General features: G+C 32.0%; 2 protein-coding genes across 2 annotated transcripts; one reads left to right on the top strand and one right to left on the bottom strand.

The window, feature by feature from the left end:
* Nucleotides 1–1704: 1704 nt before the first annotated feature.
* Nucleotides 1705–4119, bottom strand: LOC148312914 (lysophospholipid acyltransferase 5-like). Its single transcript, XM_088271859.1, has 2 exons — nt 2971–4119; nt 1705–2552 (listed from the first exon to the last, which is right to left on the bottom strand). The coding sequence occupies exons 1-2, from the start codon at nt 3773–3775 to the stop codon at nt 1975–1977; spliced, it is 1383 nt and encodes a 460-aa protein (XP_088127985.1). The 5' UTR covers nt 3776–4119; the 3' UTR covers nt 1705–1974.
* An 8061-nt stretch (nt 4120–12180) lies between these two features.
* LOC148312913 (twist-related protein-like) lies at nt 12181–17226 on the top strand. Its single transcript, XM_088271361.1, has 2 exons — nt 12181–13087; nt 13591–17226. Exon 1 carries the CDS (start codon nt 12467–12469, stop codon nt 13070–13072), a length of 606 nt encoding a protein of 201 aa, XP_088127487.1. The 5' UTR covers nt 12181–12466; the 3' UTR covers nt 13073–13087; nt 13591–17226.
* Nucleotides 17227–22848: the final 5622 nt, after the last annotated feature.

Below are 22848 nucleotides of genomic sequence, written 5' to 3'. Positions count from 1 at the left end.
GTATATTTTAGTATTCGTACATTTTTTAGGTTATTCTAGGTACATATTTATATTTTTAACATTAATAGAATGGTAAAGAGTAACATAAAGTAAAAATAGCGCAGTAAAAACTAAATATAAATTATAACTACCTATCACTAAATACCGTTTAATATTTTAATTCGCATCAATGTAAATACAAATATAATTAATGCTTTGCTAATAATGTTTGGACACAATAAATATAAGAAGAAAAAACTGATCGCTGCGGCAATTATGATTTTAGCAAGGTCGCTTAAGATTTGAGATTATTAAATAAAGGAATGTGAAAGAGTGGTTAAAATTAGCAGATAAATAAAAATTAAATTTATTACAGTGGTAATTAATATTGCTATTTCATTAAATGTATCAATGTGTTTTTGATATTTTAATTTTTACTATGTGTTAACATAGATGGCTGAAAAAATATCTTTTTTGAATATTGGTAGATTACTTCAAGTGATATAAAGTGACCAGATTGACATCAGACAGTGCGGGATTTTCCCAAATTTGAGTTGCTCATTCTGCATTGAACGCTATCCCGGAAGTATGCCGCATATTGGGACATGTAACCCAATCAAAATACAAAGTTATTGTTCCCTCTTGCTTATGTGTAGATAGTGTTTTATTGTCCCAGAAGCATCAGTTTATCATATCGCCCACTCCTTTCAATACATTGTGTTTTATTTTTAAACGTTTTTAAAGTTTAAAAATAAAACACAATGTATTAAAAATAAATATCAAGCCACTTATTGAACTTTTTACTGTGCAACAGATCTTTTTAGGTAAAACCTGAAGGTTTTTTCTCTATTTGAAAAATATTAAGTATATTTAAAAAAATAATTAAACAATACCTTTTCTTCAAAATGCAAAAACAACACTTTCTGCCCTGTAGCGGGCAATTATTAAGTTAAAAATATGCCTCTTTTGCTGGGATGTAGTACATTTTCTGGGCATTCCGAAAAGATGCACAACTCAAAATTCACGATTTTTGATTTATGACGTTCTTGAAAGGAGTGAGCGATATATCTTTTCACCTTATGTTAATATAATATTAACCAATTAGTCACAATTTCTTTATTAGTTACATTTTATGTATATTTTTACTTTTCCAAAAGCATAATTATCGCAGCCATATGATATGATGTGATATAATATATATATATATATATATATATATATATATATATATATATATATATATATATATATATATATATATATATATAAAAAGTAGCAGAAATACCAATCTGAGTTAATAAACTCAACCATATTTTTATCACCCAGTTTATTGACACTGTGAAATATCCATTTTTAATAAAATATTTAACAATATTCTGATAGTTTATCACTAATTTTAATTACTCTCTTTATATTCCCAAAACGAGAAGTTCAATAACCATTGCGATTATAATATGTGCAAACAAAATACTAGAAAGATAACATAACTAAGATAACATAAGGATTGAAAAAACTTACATTACTTTTGGTTTGATGTAATATGGAAAATTGAAATGAAAAAAATAGGGAAATATCTGGAAGACATTGTGGAAAAAAATTATCATTGATGGCTTTAGTTTACTAACTATACTGATGCATCTCACACATGAAATTCTTATTTAATAAAATTTTTCAAAAGTATAAAATATAAATTTAAAAAAAAATTAAGTATTTATAAATGCAAAGTGAAAGTGTCGACAACAGACTCTTAATTGTCAGATCTTCTCTGTCACTTTTGAGGTTGTTAAATGAGATTTAATATACATTACATACTATTGCAGACAGAAATTCAAAAAGTAAAATTAAAGATAGTAGTTGCCAACATTTACATATCTCTGTGAAAAAAATTAAAATGTTAAATCAAATAAATACGATACCAAAAGATATTTAAAGAAATAAATCCATTATTAAGTCTTAACTCTTTAATTCTTGATGAAAGATGGAAGATTAACGATTTTAAGATATTGTTTTTGGAGGCTTGAATACTGCGCGCATAATCGGTTTGTATAAAATTGGCCACGGAAGGAAAAAGATAAATCCGGAAAAATATAGAGATGTGTAAACCTGCCACCATTTGTAGAAATTCAACAGAGCAAATGGTATCAAACAATATCCCATAAACACAGTGGCATACAGCTTAAGCAGTACAAATGAAGTAATTTGAAAGATGCGATTCTGGGCAACCTTGGAGAATACTTCATTTCTCTTCAAAATGCCTTCTAGATCTTTCTCCATAAACATGATGGCAAACTCCATATAGAATGTAATGTAGTATCCACTGTGAAGGCCGTGCCATATCGCTAAGAATAAAAGAGTAAATATCTGGCTGACAAGTCGGTTTCCCAGGAATGCCAACCGTTTGTAGATATATTGGGCGACCCACGCATTAGTATTCAAATTAAAACTCTCAATGTAATGCCCAAATTTAGTAGCGCCTTCAAATACACTCAATCGGATATTGCGGCAACCGTCCCACTTAGAGATTTTATTTTCATCAGATCCATTGTAAGCTATTCCAAATGTGATGCATGCTCCTGAAATAAATCAGTAACAAATAGTTAGATCAAAATATGTACTGTTGCATCTGCATAACATATAGGATGTTTTATTTTAGAAGTACACAAATTCAAAATGAAAATAAAAACACATTAAAATAATGTTCATGTCTATGATATTGGCTTTAATTATTGGATAATTTTATGCCTTTATTGTTTAAATATGATTTCGGGCATATGAGCGCCACAGCTAGCTCGAATGAAGTGCAAACATGAAGTCAATTTTGGACAACTTTATCGAGTATATCGGCAATAACATGGCGCATATTGACTTCCAAATGTATTTTATAAATAAATGTAAACATATTTCAATCTAGTTTTTACTATATTATGTTATAATCAATGTCAGTAAAGTATGAGTTTTACTGGTGAGAAACAAATAAAGGATCACACAAACCTTCAGTGAGAAGCCAGCACGAGACATATTTGGATAAGAATATTTTCCCCCAAATTCCAATCATAATATGCTTGTACAGAAATGAGGAGCGGTGGAAAGATTCCGTCAGGAAGTAGCTGTCAGGCAGGTGAGTGATGCCAACTTGATACAGCAGCATGTAGGCCACACCGAATGCAGCCCTTTGCAGGCCGACCGCGACGCAACTCTGTTTGGGCCCGCTCTCCAGCTTTCCATTTACGAAGCTCAGCAGGCGGTTCATGGAGAACTGGGGCCCGACAATGAAGCTAGCGGGAAAGAAAACGTGCGACGATATTTCCAAGAAACTCGGCTGTCGGCGAAGGGCCGTCAGCTTGTTGCTCGCTGACAGCGACTCCGAGTCCTTGGTCCCATCCCACGCGTCGAACGACAGCCCGATCAGCCGCAACACGAGCACGCAGTGTGGCATGGTCCAGTTAATATCGTAGTTGCTCGTCTGCGTGTAATAGTACCCGATCAAAAGGTACAGCATGTGGAAAACGAAGTTCAAAAGGACAGTATTCTTGGAAGGCCCAATGAAGCGGAGAGTGGCGAACGTAAATACCACTGCAGCGATGCTATGAATAACATTGTTTCCTAAATTAAACAGGCCAAGTCCTATTCCGCAGCAAGTAAAGAAAATGTGCTGAATCATGGCACTTTTGTCGTGTAAATATAATCGGTAAATCCACGCCATAGGGTAGGACATAATTAGCGAGCATAACAATCTGATAGCTGGTTCGGTAGATCCGACAGAGTTGGCTAAAAAGCGTACAAAATTAAAATCCATTGTTAGAGGATTTAAAAAAACTTGCAGACCAATAATAGAAAATGAAATCGATTTCAAGATACAACACCGCGCAGACACATTGATCGAGACAGTTGTGACGAAAGATACACTGAATAGGCCGTGCCAAGGAACTAGAACACAGACTGCTTATTATATAACTAGAACTAGGAACAATGAAAACAGCCGTTCTGATCCTAGCTTTGAATTTTGAATCGCCGATTTTCACTATACCAAAGATATACGATTACCAAAGATATATACGGCCGCGGATGCAAAGATTAAAAATGACAGATAATTACAGACTGTGAATTATATACTTGCTAGCCACGGGCACACGTACCAAAGACCAAAGACCATAGAACCATAAACAACAAAATAGAAAAGTAGGTGCTCAGAATAAGCAATAACCATGTCACTGCACGACCCTGCACGTCTCAGTGTTTGCACGTTCCTGCACGTCTAAGTGTCTCCAAGTCCGCACGTACTTGCACGTATCTGCACGTCCCTGCACTTCACAGCACGTTCTGCACAGCAGTAGACCTGCAAGTGTCTTTGCATCTCTCTTCACGTCCCTGTACGTGTTTTAACCCATCGGCATACCTGCCGCCAAATCTTGGCGGCTAGGTATATTTTACATTCGCATATCAGCTGCAATCTAAGCCACGCCTCCATCCGTGGTAGTTCATATTATAAAGATACTTTATTGTAATATTTACAAATCAGTAAAGAAAGCTTGTTGTAATGGATTATTTCTTATAATTTCTATATAAATTTAATGACGACACTTGACCAAAAATGTCACTATGGATAGAATTATCCTTTAGATTGAAATATCAAATAAAATCAGTTATAAATCAAAACTTTACATCCCAGGTATAATTATTTATTGAGTTATTTTTTCAAGTTTTCTTGTTAATTTATCACATTTCTGATCTAGACACACGATAAAATACGTGCATAATATTGTGGTTATATGTACCATATTTATTGGTAAAACAATAAAAGTTATAATTCTATGATAGTTTAGTTTTATAACTCGGTTGAATTTAAACGCCTTTGACGCTTCAAACACGCGAGCGATAACCGACCAATCATAAGATTGGTCGGACTGATTTGTACCACAAAAATCAATCTGTTTAGTGTGTGGTACCTTTTTCTGCATTTAAAGATTATCTCTTTGTTTGTTCTCGTTTTATTAGGTGCAAAATATTAGCGCCTCATTGTTTGACAAACCATTTCACCTCCCCTCTGGGCGGGGCAACTTTTTAACTTGCGGACATACATTCAATAAGTGTCTTTGTATACATGTTTTGAAAAAAAACTGATTTGCGGATGGGTTAAAAACGACATCTTGAAAGCGGCCATCGTCCTCGCCGATACTCCGAGATCGAATTTTGACATCTCCGTCCAGTTTTTCTAGTATATCTGTGCCCATATCAGCGATAACAGCACAAATGTTGTTCTTCAACTGACTAAGGGTCTTTAGATAATTTGTGTCAACCAATGTTGGTTAAGGTACCCTAAGGTACCTTAACCAATAAATCTGGCAATCGCGCTGGCCACTGAAGATCACCCCTAAGAGAGATGAAGGCGTTCGGGAAAGAAATGGAAGTTCGTGCCATGTGAGTCGTGATGCTATCCTGTTAAAACCACATACTCCCCACATGCATTTATTCGAGTTGAGTAAAAAAAGCCGAAGAAATAGATGTGACGGCGACATTTTAGAGTGTTTTCATGCGTCCTGGTGGTTCTGGAATGTCCATTATGTTTTTTTTTCACACTATCAGTAGTATCCTAGAATGTGTTCACCTACAAAAAATCGATTTACGATCAGGTACACAACCTGCAGGCGTGATATTGAATTTTTTTGGAATGCATTTTTTGAGTTGCGATAATGGAACGACCGAAGAAAATGTAGGCCTCCATGGCAAACGCGTACTCCTCGTTCGTCCATGGCATGGTTGATACTAAACTAACCTAAAAAAACTTTAGATCCCGTTCTTTTGAACGTGCTGTAGGAACGGGCTCCGGCTCAAGGGCTGAAGGAAGTGACCGTGCCTCTCTCTCACACACACACACATATATGTCCACATGGATTTCATTCTTCGAAAGGCATTACCATCTGACCGAGGTAAAACCATCTTCCCCTCCCGGAAACTCTGCAACCTAGAGTACGCAGATGATGCTGTTATAATTGATGACTCCGTCGGGGGTCTCCAATTAATCGTCAACAGGGTAAATAGGTACTCTACGCACATGGGGCTAACAATAAATGTTGTAAAAATCCATGTGTTGTGCAACAACTCATGCCTAGATGCCCAACTACTCTTGACGTTGAGTAACCAGCTTATCGAGAGTTTCAAGTACTTGTGAGTATACGTGACTGAAAATGGTAGCCTTCAAAAGGAACTGGGAGTGCGATTACGACTCGCAGGGTCCGCATTTAACACTATAAAGGCTGTCTGGAGATCGGATTTATACTCAGTGAAGACCAAATGCCGCCATTGCTCCTGTTCTCTTATACGGCTGTGAAACACGACACCTTACAAGGGCCTAGAGCAGCCGTGTACTAAGCTTTGAGAATAGGTGTCTGCGGAGAGTTTTAGGCGTACGGTGCGGTGGTTTGACTTTGTGAGGAATGAAGAGATAAGGCGTTGGACGCAGCAAATCTTGGTCACAACTGTCGTCATGAAAAGGCGATTCAGTTGGCTTGGACATGTACTCCGCATGCCTCCTGAGAGCCACCATCAAGCTTCCCTCTTTTACAAGGCATCAGGTTCGCGCCGCCCAGGACGACCACTGCTGACAAAAAAGGGAGGATTCAAGAGACAGAAAACAGGCAGGCAGCCGATAGAAAAGCCTGGAGACAGTTTGTGGACTCCATATGCTCCACCTAGGGAGCGGATATGGTTTTAATATTTATATATATAATAATATAATAAATATATATATATATATATATATATATATATATATATATATATATATATATATATATATATATATATATATATATATATATATATATATATATATATATATATATATATATATATATATATATATATATATATATATATATATATATATATATATATATATATATATATATATATATATATATATATATATATATATATATATATATATATATATATATATATATATATATATATATATATATATATATATATATATATATATATATATGTATATATTATATATGTATTTTGAATAGGCATTTTTATACTAGATATGGTAAGTTCGCGTTAAATAATAATTTAATTTCTCGTTGTGGTTTGTTTTATTTTTTCGTTTTTACCAGTGTTATGTATCCACTTTTATCAAACATGTATTTTTTCCACCTTCGTAGTGTAATGGTCAGCATGCACGGCCACCGTTCTGGAGATACCGGGTTCGATTCCCAGAAGAAGTATATCAATCATCTGTATAAGGTACAAACCTCGCTGATTGCTCCACAGCAATTAGCAATCAATTGAAAAAAAAAATTGCATTTCACAATATAATTTAAATACACGTACAAAAGTATTAAAATATATTAATACTCATGTTTTAGCCAAGTTGACATTTTTAATTGCGGAAAATCTGTGTTGAAAAGTCGAAAGGTGAGCAAATTGTCCTCTCAAGATCTTCTTTCCAAAAGAAAATGAAGAATGAAAATATTGATTATATCGGCTGAGTCTAATACAATCCTTTATATAATTAAAATGTAACTTAGTTTCAAAATCACTATAAACATTTTATTAAAACTTAATTATAATGTCTACCGGTTTCGAAGCTATTCGGTAGACATTATAATTAAGTTATAATAAAATATTCACAGTGATTTTGAAACAAAGTAACATTTTAATTATAAATGGAAAATCACAAAGTTAGTGCTCCAAATATAAATTATACAATTCTTTATAGGTTGATTATGTCAAATTAGATATTACCGTCTGACAATGATCCATTCTTCCAGAATATTGGTGATTGCCAAAGCGAACGACATCTCATGGAGGCTCAGCGCCGGGGCTGTAAGGAAAGGCGAAGAAGAAAGTCGCCAATTTGTGTAAGACAGCGCTCGAATAAATAATCACAGAGCAAAAAAGACACAAAAAGGTATACGCGAGTATTTATAATTCATCCCAGAGGCGCTGAACAATAAACCGTTACATTTAAACTACGTATGTATTTCAAGCGATTTAGGATCGTATTCGCATAACAAAAGGTACCTACTCTCACTTCTTCTCACTCTTATCCACATCAAATTGTGCACAGGGCACTACATCGTAAGGAGGCAGAGTTTTCTTAGTTCTGCCATTCAGGTACCAGTCCAAGACGATATTAACACCTCCTCTGCGATGGTGGGTCTGGTCAGACCCACCATCGCGGAAAATTATTGATTACGTAATAGGTAATTTGTTTACGTCGTTTTCCTTGAGTGTAATCGTTCTTCAAAAAATTACCTACAAATTGAGATGCAAACGAAAATTATCGGACCAGATTCAAATGAGTTATTTTAAAAAAAAGAACAAATAAAATATCAAAAATCATATTGAGTAAGGTCAGTTGTTCGCTATCAATGTGTTAGTGTGCCGTCTGCCGTGATTTTGAAATCCCAAAAACAAAAGCATACATTGTCAATCTTTGGCGATTGTTTCCGTTTATTGTTTTTTTTTTTTTTATTTGTTTTTAACTGATTTATTTGTTTACTTGTATGACGGATTAAATATCATATATATAGACTATAAGGTAAATCTACATTTAAAAAATATTAATATTACAAAACACAGACCTTCACAATAAACTGTTTTATATTTGAACGATTTCTAGTTTTATTTTTTTTAAATCTTTTCGACACTTTACCACAATGGCAGGAAAAAAATAATTATCTCATGACGAGATTGAACGACTTTTGGACAGTTCTAAAAGTGAAAGAAAAGTGAGAGAATAGTGCAGATGACAGTGATTTAGAATTCAAAAACCTTAGATTCAGAATTTGAAAGTGCAACGGAAAACGTGGTTTTATAAGAAATGTCAGTAAGTGATAAAAACATCGATTTCACCAAGAAAAGTACCGATTGTCCTCTTATTTTTTGGTAATAATTTATTGGTCAATAATAAAATTAAATATCATACCTATTATGTCTAACGAACTTGTATATAAAATTTTTATAATAATTAGTTTTATTTGGTTTCGTACAAAATTGTATTCATAATTTCTAAAACCCGCAAAATGTTTATGTAAGAAATGGCGAACTTTAAATGAATATTTACACCATTTTGGGCAATTCCGTATATATTTTTCAATGAAAATTTAAATATTTTCACTGTATTTAAAATGAATTTTAATTGCATTATGGACAAAAATTTATCTTGAAATATTAAAATATTAACTCAAAATCCTAGAATCATTTTGTGGTTTTTGGAGCTAACTGCCACGTTTTATATTTGAAGATAATTACTTAGTTGCATTTTGTTAATAATTCTATCTGTTATGATGTTGACTTAAAATATAGTTATAAAATTAAAAACACAAATTATTTGAATTCAGTAAAAATAAAAATGTTTACAATCACTGCTTCATTGCCAACCATGCTACATGCGCGTGTGACATGCTCCGCGGTAGTAGTGAGTATATAAATTAGTTAGTCTGTGGTAGTGAGCCGCAGCGCGCTGTCGCGTTTGGATGTAAAATGATACGCTTGGATAATTTAATTTCAAAACTATCAAAAACTTGAAAATTCTCAAACAAAACTTATGACACATTATCCTATTGCTATGTAGGCTATTTTGAATAATATATAAAATATAAAAACCCGACGAAAAACGCCTAAAAGGCGATTTCTGTACTGGGTCAGATCAGACCCACCACCGCTGGGCGCGTTTTGTTTGAGGCCATCGCGCTTTAGGTGTTAAGAGAATATTAGAGTAAATGTCAGCGATATGAAAATCACTGGATTCCTCTGGAAATCGACCCGGAAACTTCTAAAATATATTTATATATATATATATATATATATATATATATATATATATATATATATATATATATATATATATATATATATATATATATATATATATATATATATATATATATATATATATATATATATATATATATATATATATATATATATATATATATATATATATATATATATATATATATATATATATATATATATATATATAACGTGGTAATATTTTCCTTTTGAAAATTAAGTGTAAATAATATGTAAAGTGGGTGTATAATAATAAAATAAACAATGTGTTGCTTTGTAATTAAAGTTTATAATTAAAGTTTATTCTTAATTTATCTTTATAATAATTTTTATATCTATCTATCTATCTATCTATCTGATTCTGACAGTTATTTTTTCCTATCGGATCTCTTTTGTTTAATTCTGTGCGACGCATGCGACATCTGTGGTAGAACTGTTTTATAATATGTAGGTACTTTTTGTAAGTACTTAATAAAATGTATAGGTAGGTACCTAGTTATTTTATTACATCTCCCCCCTTGGGGATGAAAATTCATAGTAAAATTTTCACTCGTCCTCCGGATCATCTTCTTGTATTGAAGGTACTGGTAAAAGTTTAGTGATATGATAAAGTTTTTTTTTTTTTTCTCTCTTTCTTTTTTCCTTCTTTTTTTTTCTTTTTTTTTTCTTTCTTGTTTTTTTTTTCTTTCTTTCTTTTTTTTTCTTTTTTCCGTTCTTTTTTTTTTTCTTTCTTTTTTCTTCTTGACTCTTTTAAAGTAGACACAGTTTTTTTCAATCCATAAGTTTTTTTTCTTTTGAATTCCTTCATTTTTATTCAGATCTTTTAAAGTATCTTCTAATATAACCAAATGTACAACTTTTAATTGTTCATCTGCATTTTCATTAGATTCTAATACTGGATTCCTTTTTAGACAATCTGTTTCTAAATTCTTCTTTTCTGGAGTATATTTTGTTTTATATTTTGTAGTATTTTTTTCTACTTTATTTTTATTTTCATTCTTCAAGCACTGTTTCTGTGTTATTTGTATGTCTTCATTTTTATTCTGATCTTTTAAAATATCTTCTAATTTAACCAAATTTACAACTTTTAATTGTTCATCTGCATTTTCATTCGATTTTAATACTGGATTCCTGCTTACACAATCTACTTCTAAATTCTTCTTTCCTGGAGTATATTTTATTTTGTCTTTCGTAGAAGTTTTTTCTACTTTATTTTTATTTTCATTTTTCAAGCACTGTTTCTGTGTTATTTGTATGTCTTCATTTTTATTCTGATCTTTTAAAATATCTTCGAATTTAACCAAATTTACAACTTTTAATTGTTCATTTGCATTTTCCTTCGATTCTAATACTGGATTCCTGCTCATACAATCTGCTTCGAAATTCTTCTTTTCTGGACTATATTTTATTTTATATTTTGTAGAAATTTTTTCCACATTATTTTTATTTTCATTCTTCAAGCACTTTTTCTGTGTAATTTGTAAATCTTCATTTTTATTATTAATCTTATCATCCTCCTTTGTTTTAAACCAGCACGTTGCTTCAGAGTGATATCGAGTTCCCTTATTTAAATTTTCACAAATTTTACATGGACTTTTATATTTAATTTTATCACTAGTTCTTAGATTTCCACGTCTTCTTTGATTATCTTCTAATCGTTTTCTTTGATCATCTTCTAATTTTTCTCTCTCACTCCGAACATATTGTAGTAATTGTTTTAATACATCTAATGTTTCATAATCCATTTCCATTTAACAAAATTGTCGTTTTATAACGTGGTAATATTTTCCTTTTGAAAATTAAGTGTAAATAATATGTAAAGTGGGTGTATAATAATAAAATAAACAATGTGTTGCTTTGTAATTAAAGTTTATAATTAAAGTTTATTCTTAATTTATCTTTATAATAATTTTTATATCTATCTATCTATCTATCTATCTGATTCTGACAGTTATTTTTTCCTATCGGATCTCTTTTGTTTAATTCTGTGCGACGCATGCGACATCTGTGGTAGAACTGTTTTATAATATGTAGGTACTTTTTGTAAGTACTTAATAAAATGTATAGGTAGGTACCTAGTTATTTTATTACATATATATATATATATATATATATATATATATATATATATATATATATATATATATATATATATATATATATATATATATATATATATATATATATATATATATATATATATATATATATATATATATATGTATATATATATATATATATATATATATATATATATATATATATATATATATATATATATATATAAGTACCGAAATAAAAAAGGGTTAAACACCTCTGATGCGGAGTAGGGGCGTTCTGGTTCTGAGAAGTAGCAGTGATGCATTATCCTGCGGGCCAGTAGAGCGCCGCCAGTCACAAGATCACCATCTCCTGTAGTACCCGCTCGCGCTCCCGGGACGCGCGTCGCAGAGACAGTCTCGCGTCGTCGGCACGACCGAACCCATTAGCGCTCTCCCACCCGGCGTCGGGATTGACAGCTGAACAGATTGACATATTCCTCGAAATACGCCGCTAATGCTATCTTACTTCGATTCAAAGTGAAATACATTAAACTAAAAAATAACAAACCTTTTAAAAACACAGTGAGTGACTTATCCAGGAGCTTCGTTTCGTAAAAGCGCGCGCTTTTGTAGGGAATATGAAGTACACGGATTTGACCGGAGCGCTCAAGAACGAACCGGTAGACGAGTACGGAGACGAGGAGTGCGAGTGTCTGTATTCGGGCGAGGAGCATTCTCCGTACCAGCTGCCGGCGCACGGAGAGCGCGCGCCCTTCCAGACGGGGGCGCGAGAGGAGCCACCCGCGCACCGGGAGCCCTACGCCCCGCAGCTGTACCGGCCCTACGCGCCCGCGCCGGCGCAGTCCGAGGACCGGAAGCGCAGGCGGCTCGAGGAGGGCCCAGGCCCCAAGGCGCGCCGCAAGGTCTCGCAGAGCTACGAGGACATCCAGACGCAGCGGGTCATGGCGAACGTGCGCGAGCGCCAGCGCACGCAGAGCCTCAACGAGGCGTTCGCCAACCTGAGGAAGATCATCCCCACGCTACCGAGCGACAAGCTGTCCAAGATCCAGACGCTGAAGCTGGCCACGCGCTACATCGAGTTCCTGTACCGCGTGCTGGCCAGCCCCGAGGGCGAGGCGACCGTAGGCCCGCAGGGTTCGTACATGGCGCACGAGAAGCTCAGCTACGCCTTCTCGGTGTGGCGCATGGAAGGCGACTGGACGATAGGCCAAGACCAGCCCTAGGTCCACTCTGCCTTAGTATGTATTTCGCTTTTTGATACTATTATTGTGATCTTGATTGTACAAAAGGGTGGTCCAGTTGAAAAAATCTCCGAACCTTCTCGTTTTAAGTAAAATACCTTAATCCTTTAATCTAAGAAACTACAGTAAATTACAAATAGTAAACCCCCAATAACGTTGAGATAAGTACCGCGTTATCGGACAGAATGTTGTAGAGCTTAAATGTTTTTATATTGTATTCTTATTTAATAATTACTCATTTCAGTCATTTCCGCTGGGTAAAATGTAAAAATACAATTTAAAACATTAACCCCTTATAACGTTCCCTCCGATAACGCGGTACCTCCTCAACGAAATAGGGGGGCTTACTTTAATTAGAATATTAGTGTTTTATATAAAGCATATATTTAGAAATTTAGTTTGCAAGTATAATTCCCAAGTACAAAAAAAATATATGGACTTTGATGGATTTCTTTAACTGGACTCTTATACCTCCTATATCGCTAATAACGTGTTTTCAGGGTCGTTCTGACAAGAAGATATTTCAACGGTCTTGATAATTATCCTGAAAAACACTATCAGCATCTGAAGGGCCGTGTAATGTGAAAAAAAAAGATTCCTATATCGCTTAAGATTTAGATATTGTATTTCAAATATCTTAAGGGTTTTTATATCCTTAAAGTAAAGTAAAGTCTACATCCATGTTCCCGAGAACATTTTGTCAGTTTTTGTCCAAAAATAATATTAGAATACAGTTAATTAGGTTCTGACCAAAATTTTCTGAATTTCTTATATGAGTTTTTAGACATGTATTTTATCAGAAACCTTTGGTCTGAATGTCTTAATATACTTATTTTTTAAATTTGTAGAAAAACGAGCACTAAAATATATTAATTACTGGTATAAAATTCTCTTAAGCATTGTATTAATTTCTGACTTCATTTTACAATTAAAATTCACACGCATAACTAATAACCAATGAACTGATAAAAACTATTATTCTTACACCCGTTAATTAAAAAAAACTAAACAATTTTCACCCAGGGTAATTTTTGTAAAAAAACGGTGATTTCTTCCACCCCATTTTAGGGCATAAGATGATATATGAACGTAGAGAAAAATATTTTTTTTAACTGCACAATCTATCTATTGCTTCATTCATATACGAAAGCTTCTGTATGTCTGACGAGTATACAATCCATTGTTCAATCTCATATTTAGCTTCATTTATATTTCTATGAATAGATTTTTCATTATTTATTCAAAATAATTGTAATATTTTAGTCAGAAAACAATATCACGCTCCTCAGTTTTGCTGAAATAGTTGAAATATTAACTTGTCATTATGACATTTATAGTCACTAGAAATAAATAAAATACTCTTAATTATATTCATACATTATGTACGTGTATATTTTTAAATGATGTAAGTATAGATACTTGTTTATTACAGCTTATAATTTGTTTACCAACATGTCATTGCAATTTATTTAAAAGTACCGAGCTGAAATAATAACCTATCTACATATCTGAACAATTATTAAAGATTTTTTAAAACATTACATGCACATTTTACATGTGATAATAATTAGAAGTGATACTGTGAGAATAATTCAAATTTTATCAGTACATATAAAGGCGAGTTAGAAGGGATTTTAAACAACTTATTACATTATAGTAGTTCAAGTAAAAATTGTATTATGTAATTTGAACAAAATGATAACAAAGACTTTATATTTTTTTAAGAATAAACATTAACTAGGTTTGATGTTGACAATTGAATGCAGTATGAATACAACAACGAATAATTTTGATACAAGGTACAAATTGTGTATATGTATTGTAACATAAATATTACACATAATTGTGATTTTGATTTGTTTAAAAATAAATTCAATGGAATATGAATACTAACTGTTATCCAACGAACAAATAAATTGTAAAACAAGGTATATATTGTGCATATGTATTGTAACATAAGTATTACATATTATTGTGATTTTGGGTTGTTTTTATCTGCCTTAGTTAGAAAACCAAAAAAAACATGGGACCACTTTTCGTTTCTATTCTTTTATTTTCCATTAATATAAAAAAAAATCAATAAGCATTTTTTACTAATACCAAAGAATTCTCCAAATTTTATTTTGTGTAGTTTATAGTGTGTATCATACATAAATTTTAAATTAACATTTGTATTCATACGATTTTACTATCTGTCCTGTAAATAATATATTGTTGTTTATATTATATTTTCATTAGTACGTAAATTTAAAAAAAATCTGTAATATTAGTATACCAAAGAAAATCGTAAATAGTATATTCATTTGTAAAAAATATTTTAAATAACTGAGTCACCTACACGATTTTCTTGTTAATAAATTGTACTTATGTATGATTTTCTTTTCGCACTCCACAACGTGACAATTATTATTCAGTTATTTTAGCTTTCGTTATAAATTTTCGGCTAGACAGAGTTTGAAATTGTAGCTGAATAAATCAAGTTTAAAGTTCTGTGCTGTGTCTGCTAGCATCAGCAGACACCCAATATTATTCCTAAATAATTTCTGAGAACGGTATACTGTTACTATTCTTATTGTCAAATGACAATAAGAATACAACACTTTTGAGAAAAGTATGTAAAAGCACAAATCATATCTGTTTTTAAAACATCAGGTCATTGTAATTTTTGTTTTGTTTTCGAAAACTTTTGAAAAAGCTATTAGTAATTTCCAGCCATTTTAAAATTTAAAATTGAACATAAGGAAAGGGCATAATAGCAATTGAATAAAATAAGTGTAAATTGCCAGACATTCATCGATTAATGGAAAAAGCTTATAAAAGCCAATTAAATAAATAAAAAACATAATACACAGTTCTTTTTACAGCTTTTAGATCACTAGTCGAGTTTCTATGATAGAATTCTAAGATGTCACCATGTACCTAGATTTTATACTTTGCCTGGTTGAATGTGATTAAGGATATTGTCTTATTTGTCGTTTGTAATGACGATTATTTCGAGGCCAATGGTCGGAAACACCATAAAAATTGTTTGATAAAAAAAAATATGCTGGAAATGAATAAGCTCCTTCTCTGAGGGGAAAACGTACACTTTGAAGCAACCCTTTGAATATATGTATTAGGAATTCCTTCATAGTTCCGAAGGATGCGATATTTTTTAAGGTCGTGCGTATTTCAAACCGATTTACTAACACAAAACGATTTTTAGCCAACTCTAGATTACGATAATTTGCCAAAAGGGTTTGATGGGGGATTGCCGTCATTAGGTTTAAATTTTTATTGCGAACCGTGTAAATGTGCAAGATTTATTTCGTGCGAAATTATTTTTATTGCTTTATATAGGATGTAGATTTTAAGCGTTTTGAAATTTTTACCAAAAATAAAAGCCCATGGTTAAAATCTCGAGTAGGTACAACCAATCCGGGTAACTTTAAATTCCTATGATGCGTTAAACAAAGCAGACATACATACTCGTTAATTGGCAATTTTTAATTCTCTAAAATTTGTATTTCTCACCAAAAGTGATAAAGGGATTTATCACTGTCGGTGAAAATAGTCAAATATTAGTCCCGAGTTCTCGTGTTTTTAATTTCGTCATAGTGTCGAACATTTAAAAACAGCTTTCATCAGTTGCCAAGTCACAATTGTTTTGTTTATGGTAGAAAACTAGACAGAATTATATCAATTACAAAATATTTTTCTGCCACGCATAGTTGAAATTGAAATCTTTTTATTAGAATTCACATATGTTTTAAATGATAATTATAGTGATAAATACCCATAATTAAATTTCTTCTCGATAAAAAAATGAGAAAGTTAAATTCAAGTCGAATTCGTAAAATAAACCCCAACATATAAAAATATTTTGATTGTAGCTTATGTATATACATAAATATATATTATGTTATAAAGTTTGACACCAAAGTTGATCTATATGTCTGCATTTATAGTTATGTAACATATTGTATTGTATACATGTAGCGTAAATCTTCATAAGCGAACTGTAATTTAAGTTTAAAAGATCAACACATTTACAAAAAAATCATTCCAATAATGCTTTTTTACATCAGCTTTAAATGATTCACGGCCAATAAATAAAATATCGTGTGATTATCTAGTGTGCATCAAACCAAATTCATTATATAATATATATATATATATATATATATATATATATATATATATATATATATATATATATATATATATATATATATATATATATATATACATCATGAATAAAGCGGCGAAATCTATTTCTATACTGCCTATTTTGTTATTTTAAATTGAACATAAATGTTTTTTAAATGTTATATCTTTGTTAATTATATTAAGATTCTTTTTAATAAAGTATATTTTGAAACATGTAAATCTGTTTTTAATCATTCTAACCCTATACTTATTTACAAGGTAATTATAGTGAATGTGTGTGTGTATATATACACACACTCATTCATATTTGTAAATTGGATTAAAATTTATAGGTTTTTAATTGCGTTTCTTTAACATAACTTTGGTCTACTGTAGTGATAATTTTGTTCATTTTTAAAATCTAATTTCATAAATATATAAATATTTAATAAGTTATAAAATTATATGACAAATATGTATAAAAATAATAAAATATGTCTAGACGCACCTTCAAACGTTACAACAAATATAGAATACGTAATTTGTACGCATGTACAAGATTTTTAAAATGATATATTGTATTTTAAATTTTATTTTCATATTTAAAAATTACAGTTATACAGATCGGCTGTCCAAACTTAAAACACAGTTAGGGACATTTTTTTGTAGTACATTTTTTTGCATTTTTGGACTAAGTAGATTTTACTTAGTCAAAAAATGCAAAAAAATGTCCCTTACTGTGTTTTGAGTTTGGACAGCCGAGATGACAAGACAGTTTTCTATAATTGTAAATGGTAAGTAAACAGAGACTTTTATTAGTGTCTTCGAGATATTTCTGAACTATTTCATAGATTGGAAAACGCCTGAAAATATAATTTTCAGTTTATTATACTATTTTTTTAGACCACCTTTGTTATTCATAATATTTTATATACTCTCATCTAAATAAATTTCTTCACCTATATTAAGATTTCAATAAAAATCATTATTTAAATGGCCAATGCGTAGTGTGACTTTCCAAACTAGCGACGGCTTATGCAACACTGATTATCACTTTATAACATCAATGCACATGTCGACGCTGTAACGAGACATGGATTGAAGAAGCATTTTAGTATTTACCAACGTTTGCCGTTTTACAAACCAATATATCTCAAGTATTATCCATGAAATTAAATATGAAAAATAAAATTATTACTTTGTTAAATTCGTAAGTGTTTTTTTATAAGTATTTTTACATAGGGTTTTATGAGACCCATCACAGAAATTCATCAGGAAAGGAATTGGCATTTTTTTAAAAATATGTACGCCTCATAATATGGTCGCCGAGTATTTGGGTCTTAAAATAACACGAGCTTCAGCGAGTCATTTTTCTCCAATCGTGATTCACTATTTGGATGCAAAATCCAATTTCCAACAGGTCTTATTTGAAAACAAGGATAGCAGTGAGACCATTATATACATACACACACACACACACACACACACACAGACACACAGACACACACACACACACATATATAACTAACTAACTAACTAACCATCACGCCGCTTCCCCGCAGGGGTAGGCAGAGAGAATCGAACGCCACACCACTCTGCCTTTGCAAACATTCTTTGCCTCTTCTACATTCATGCATCTCCTCATACATACCCGACGATTATTACGACTCCTGACCCGGCCGCTTTCAAGTATTTGACATACCTGATTGTGCCAAGTTTTCCTCGGTCGTCCTCTGCTTCTTTTTCCAACTACATTCGCTCCATAAATTTGTTTAACCGTTCTTTCTTCACTCATACGCTCCACATGTCCTAACCATCTCAACACACCTTTCTTAATTTTATCGATAATGCTTATCTCAGCCTTACATTCTTTCCTTATTTCATCATTCGAACATCTATCAAACATCGTTTTGCCACACATTCGTCTGAGGGATCGCATTTCGACTGCATTCAGTCTGCTTTCATCCTTCTTTTGCCAACTCCATGCTTCGCTTCCATACATAAGGGTTGGAACCAGAACTCCATTGTGTACTGCCAGTTTAGCTTCCGCTGATAGATTTTTATTTGCTAAAACTGATTTTAATGCACCATTCACTCTGTTCCCAGCATTCACTCTTTATTGACTGAACCTTGCGATACGCGGGTAGGAGCTAAATGATTAGGTTAATTTAAATTCTGAAATATAACTGAATATTCAAGTTCTCGAAAATATGAACCTTGTAATATCCTAAACAATGAAATCATTTATAAAAACAATACTTAATAAATTATAATAACTTATAGTAATACCAATACTACATTATAATATAATAAAATAATCCTAATTAAGGATTATCTGATTTTCGTTTTTATGGGTTGAAAATTTCTTCGCCTGACTCCTTTTAAGTAAACTTGACTCGCTTTCTTTACTTTATCTTTTTACTCCTACTGTTCACGAACATTTTGATTTTCTTCCACCATTTCAACAAGTAATACGAACTCACAAACGTTGACAAAACGCAGTACCTGCCTGGGTGGGATGTTATGAAAAACCAATTTTTGTCGAAAAAAAGGGTCGCTCTCCCGAAATGAGCTCGGTCTCTATAATAAAACTACCATTTTCTTTCCCGAGATGTGTTACGCTGTGGCCCCCTGATATAAGTATTTTTTTGCCTTTGCCCCCCCCCCCCCGTGCATTTCCTATAGCCCCTTAGTGACGCATGGACCCCGGTTAAGAATCACATCAGTTACATCAGTGGCCCTGAACCTTTTTGAAGTCAGGGAGCACTTTTGATCGTAAGGAAAATTCGTGGTACACCAAAATTAAACATAAAAAAAATCATAAAAAGTTGACTTATATTAAAAATAAAACTTACTATTTTATTACAAACGAGTTAATAATTACATATACCCAAATACCCATATAATAAAATACCCATAAAATAAGTAGTACATATATACCGAAATACCCACCATTATGTGTACTCCTAGACCTAATAATAGCAATTATTGTTAGCCTATAAGGACATTTTGTAAATATTTTAGTCAGTGTTTGATAATGTCCTAAAAAGACGAAACGTGTCACGTATTAACATATAAATGTAGAATTCAACCAAATAAACCTTGTTTAATTTTGGATATATTACCCAACAATTTATGGTTTAAAGTTGCACGTCACTATATGTATGTCAGAAATTTAAATTCCATGCATTCAAAATTCGTATTTCAACACCAGGAACAATGATTAAGTAACTTGAGATTTTTTTGACATTTCTTCAAAGTTGAAGAGGAATAGGGTAGTCTGGGCATTTACGGGGCTGACGACCGTCATAGGCTGGTTTAAGTGATCACTTTACACATGTGTAACATTCACTAATTCTACTCATTATCGACAACCACAGTACTCAAGTTCTTAGAAGTTATATATATATGAACCAATTTTGAAACATTATTCTTGAATCACTAGAACTTCATAAGAGACATCTATTGGTGAGGTGAATGTTACTTCACTTAAATCACTTAAACCAGCCTATGACGGTCGTCAGCCCCGTAAATGCCCAGACTTCCTTATTCTTCTTCATCTTCGATGAAATGTGAAAAAATAATATGAAAATAACTCCTGTAATTGGAGAGATAATCCAGATTTTGTGAACAAGTATTTGGACATAGGTACTCAAAATGTTGTAAGTAACATGTGAATAAAATAATGTTATTTTCTGTCATTCAATTTTTTTTATTTTTGTATAGATGTCAGACCGTAACATTTTCATTTTAATGACCTGATGATTGAATGATGCCGAAACCGGTAGGCACGAATTAGTGCGTTTAAAGTGGTATTACACAAAGTGGATGATGAATGATGAGGAGAGTGTTATATTACCATACCACAAAATTGACAAAATACAAATAATGTAAGATCTTAAATGTTTTAAACGTTTTGAAATTAGCAATCTGATCTGATCTGTTTATCATTAAGTAATACCAAATTTGACGTGCAAATGGGATATGAGATTATTTTTGTAAACCAAACTTCGATACGGATCGATTAACCGCGAAAATGATCTATTCGATAAAAATATTGCTTTTAAAATAATTATATTTAACATTTTTATAAGCGTAATGAATTTTTTTCGAGTATTTTTATTACTATTTTAAGGACTGTTTGTATACGCTTTTTGCTCTTATATATTTGATTTATTTATTATCATCATATATCGCTCACTCCTTTCAAGAACGTCATAAATCAAAAAACTTGATTTTTCAGGAGAACGTTTTTAATGTTTAAAAATATAATACAATATTTTTAAAATAAATATCAAGCCACTTATTTAACTTTTTACTGTGCAACGGATCTTTTTAGGTAAAACCTGAAGGTTTTTTCTCCTTTTGAAAAATATTTAATATATTTAAAAAAAGAATTTAAATAAAACCCTTTCTTTAAAATGCAAAAACTACACTTTCTGCCCTGTATAGTACATTTTCTGGGCATTCGGAAAACATGCAAGACTGAAAATTGACGATTTTTTATTTATGACGTTCTTGAAAGGAGTGAGCGATATGTACAATTTCAAATTATGGTAATGAGTCATCATTGATGTTTCCCATGCCAAAGGCACATTTACAAAAATCAGTTAGTTATGTTAGTCAGCTAGATCCGCTTCCGACCCGACGTTCCGACACAACCCCGACCAGCACAGCAGACAGACACGGAACAGTGCAAAGACATTTGCAGAAAATTCTCAGTGATCGCATTTCCCACTCAACCATTATTCATCCACGCTCTTTTACGGATCCCTTTCACATGTTACGATTTTTATTTATTTTTATTATATAATATAATTAGCTATAAACCTTCCCATCATTTTGCGGAAAGAAAACGAGCATAAAGGATATTTCTCGTGATGTTGGTTTATTGGCTAATAAATTAATATGAATATCACAAGACTATTGGTAACATTCTAATTGAAATCTGTAGAAAAGTAAGGGAGATATAAGGTTTATATATCGCTCACTCCTTTCAAGAACGTCATAAATCAAAAATCGTCAATTTTCAGTTGTGTGTGTTTTCGAAATGCCCAGAAAATGTACTATATCTTAGCAAAAGCGACATATTTTTTACTTAATATTTACCCGCCACAGGGCAGAAAGTGTTGTTTTTGCATTTTGAAGAAAAGGTATTGTTTAATTATTTTTGTAAATGTACTAAATAATTTTCAAATAGACAAAAAACCTTCAGGTTTTACCTAAAAAGATCTGTTGCACAGTAAAAAGTTCGATACGTGGATTGATATTTATTTTTGATATATTGTATTATATTTTAAAACTTTAAAAACGTTCTCCTGAGAAATCAAGTTTTTTGATTTATGACGTTCTTGAAAGGAGTGAGCGATATATTAAGGTTTTAACTTAAGATATTTGAATAAAACGAAAAACGGACACCACCATATGTCATCAAATTTTACGTCATCGGGTTTGTAATGGGGCGTATCCCTTTATGTATGTGCTTTATAGAGGTGTAATAGTCGTAGTGTGGATTCGTTTCTGTGACGTCATTCGTTACCAACTTCAACTTACGAAAACAACGTTTTTACGAAGGCGAGTCTCACACAATCCTTTACAAGTTTAGTGTGTTAAATTAGACATTCCTCCCG

The sequence above is a fragment of the Brachycentrus maculatus genome, unplaced genomic scaffold, assembly GCF_059751285.1.
Source record: "Brachycentrus maculatus isolate JH-2025_06_01 unplaced genomic scaffold, ASM5975128v1 h1tg000029l, whole genome shotgun sequence".
In the NCBI taxonomy this organism is placed as follows: Eukaryota; Metazoa; Arthropoda; class Insecta; order Trichoptera; family Brachycentridae; genus Brachycentrus; species Brachycentrus maculatus.
The sequence above is the reverse complement of the archived record's forward strand: the minus strand, read 5'-3'. Positions and strand labels throughout refer to the sequence as shown.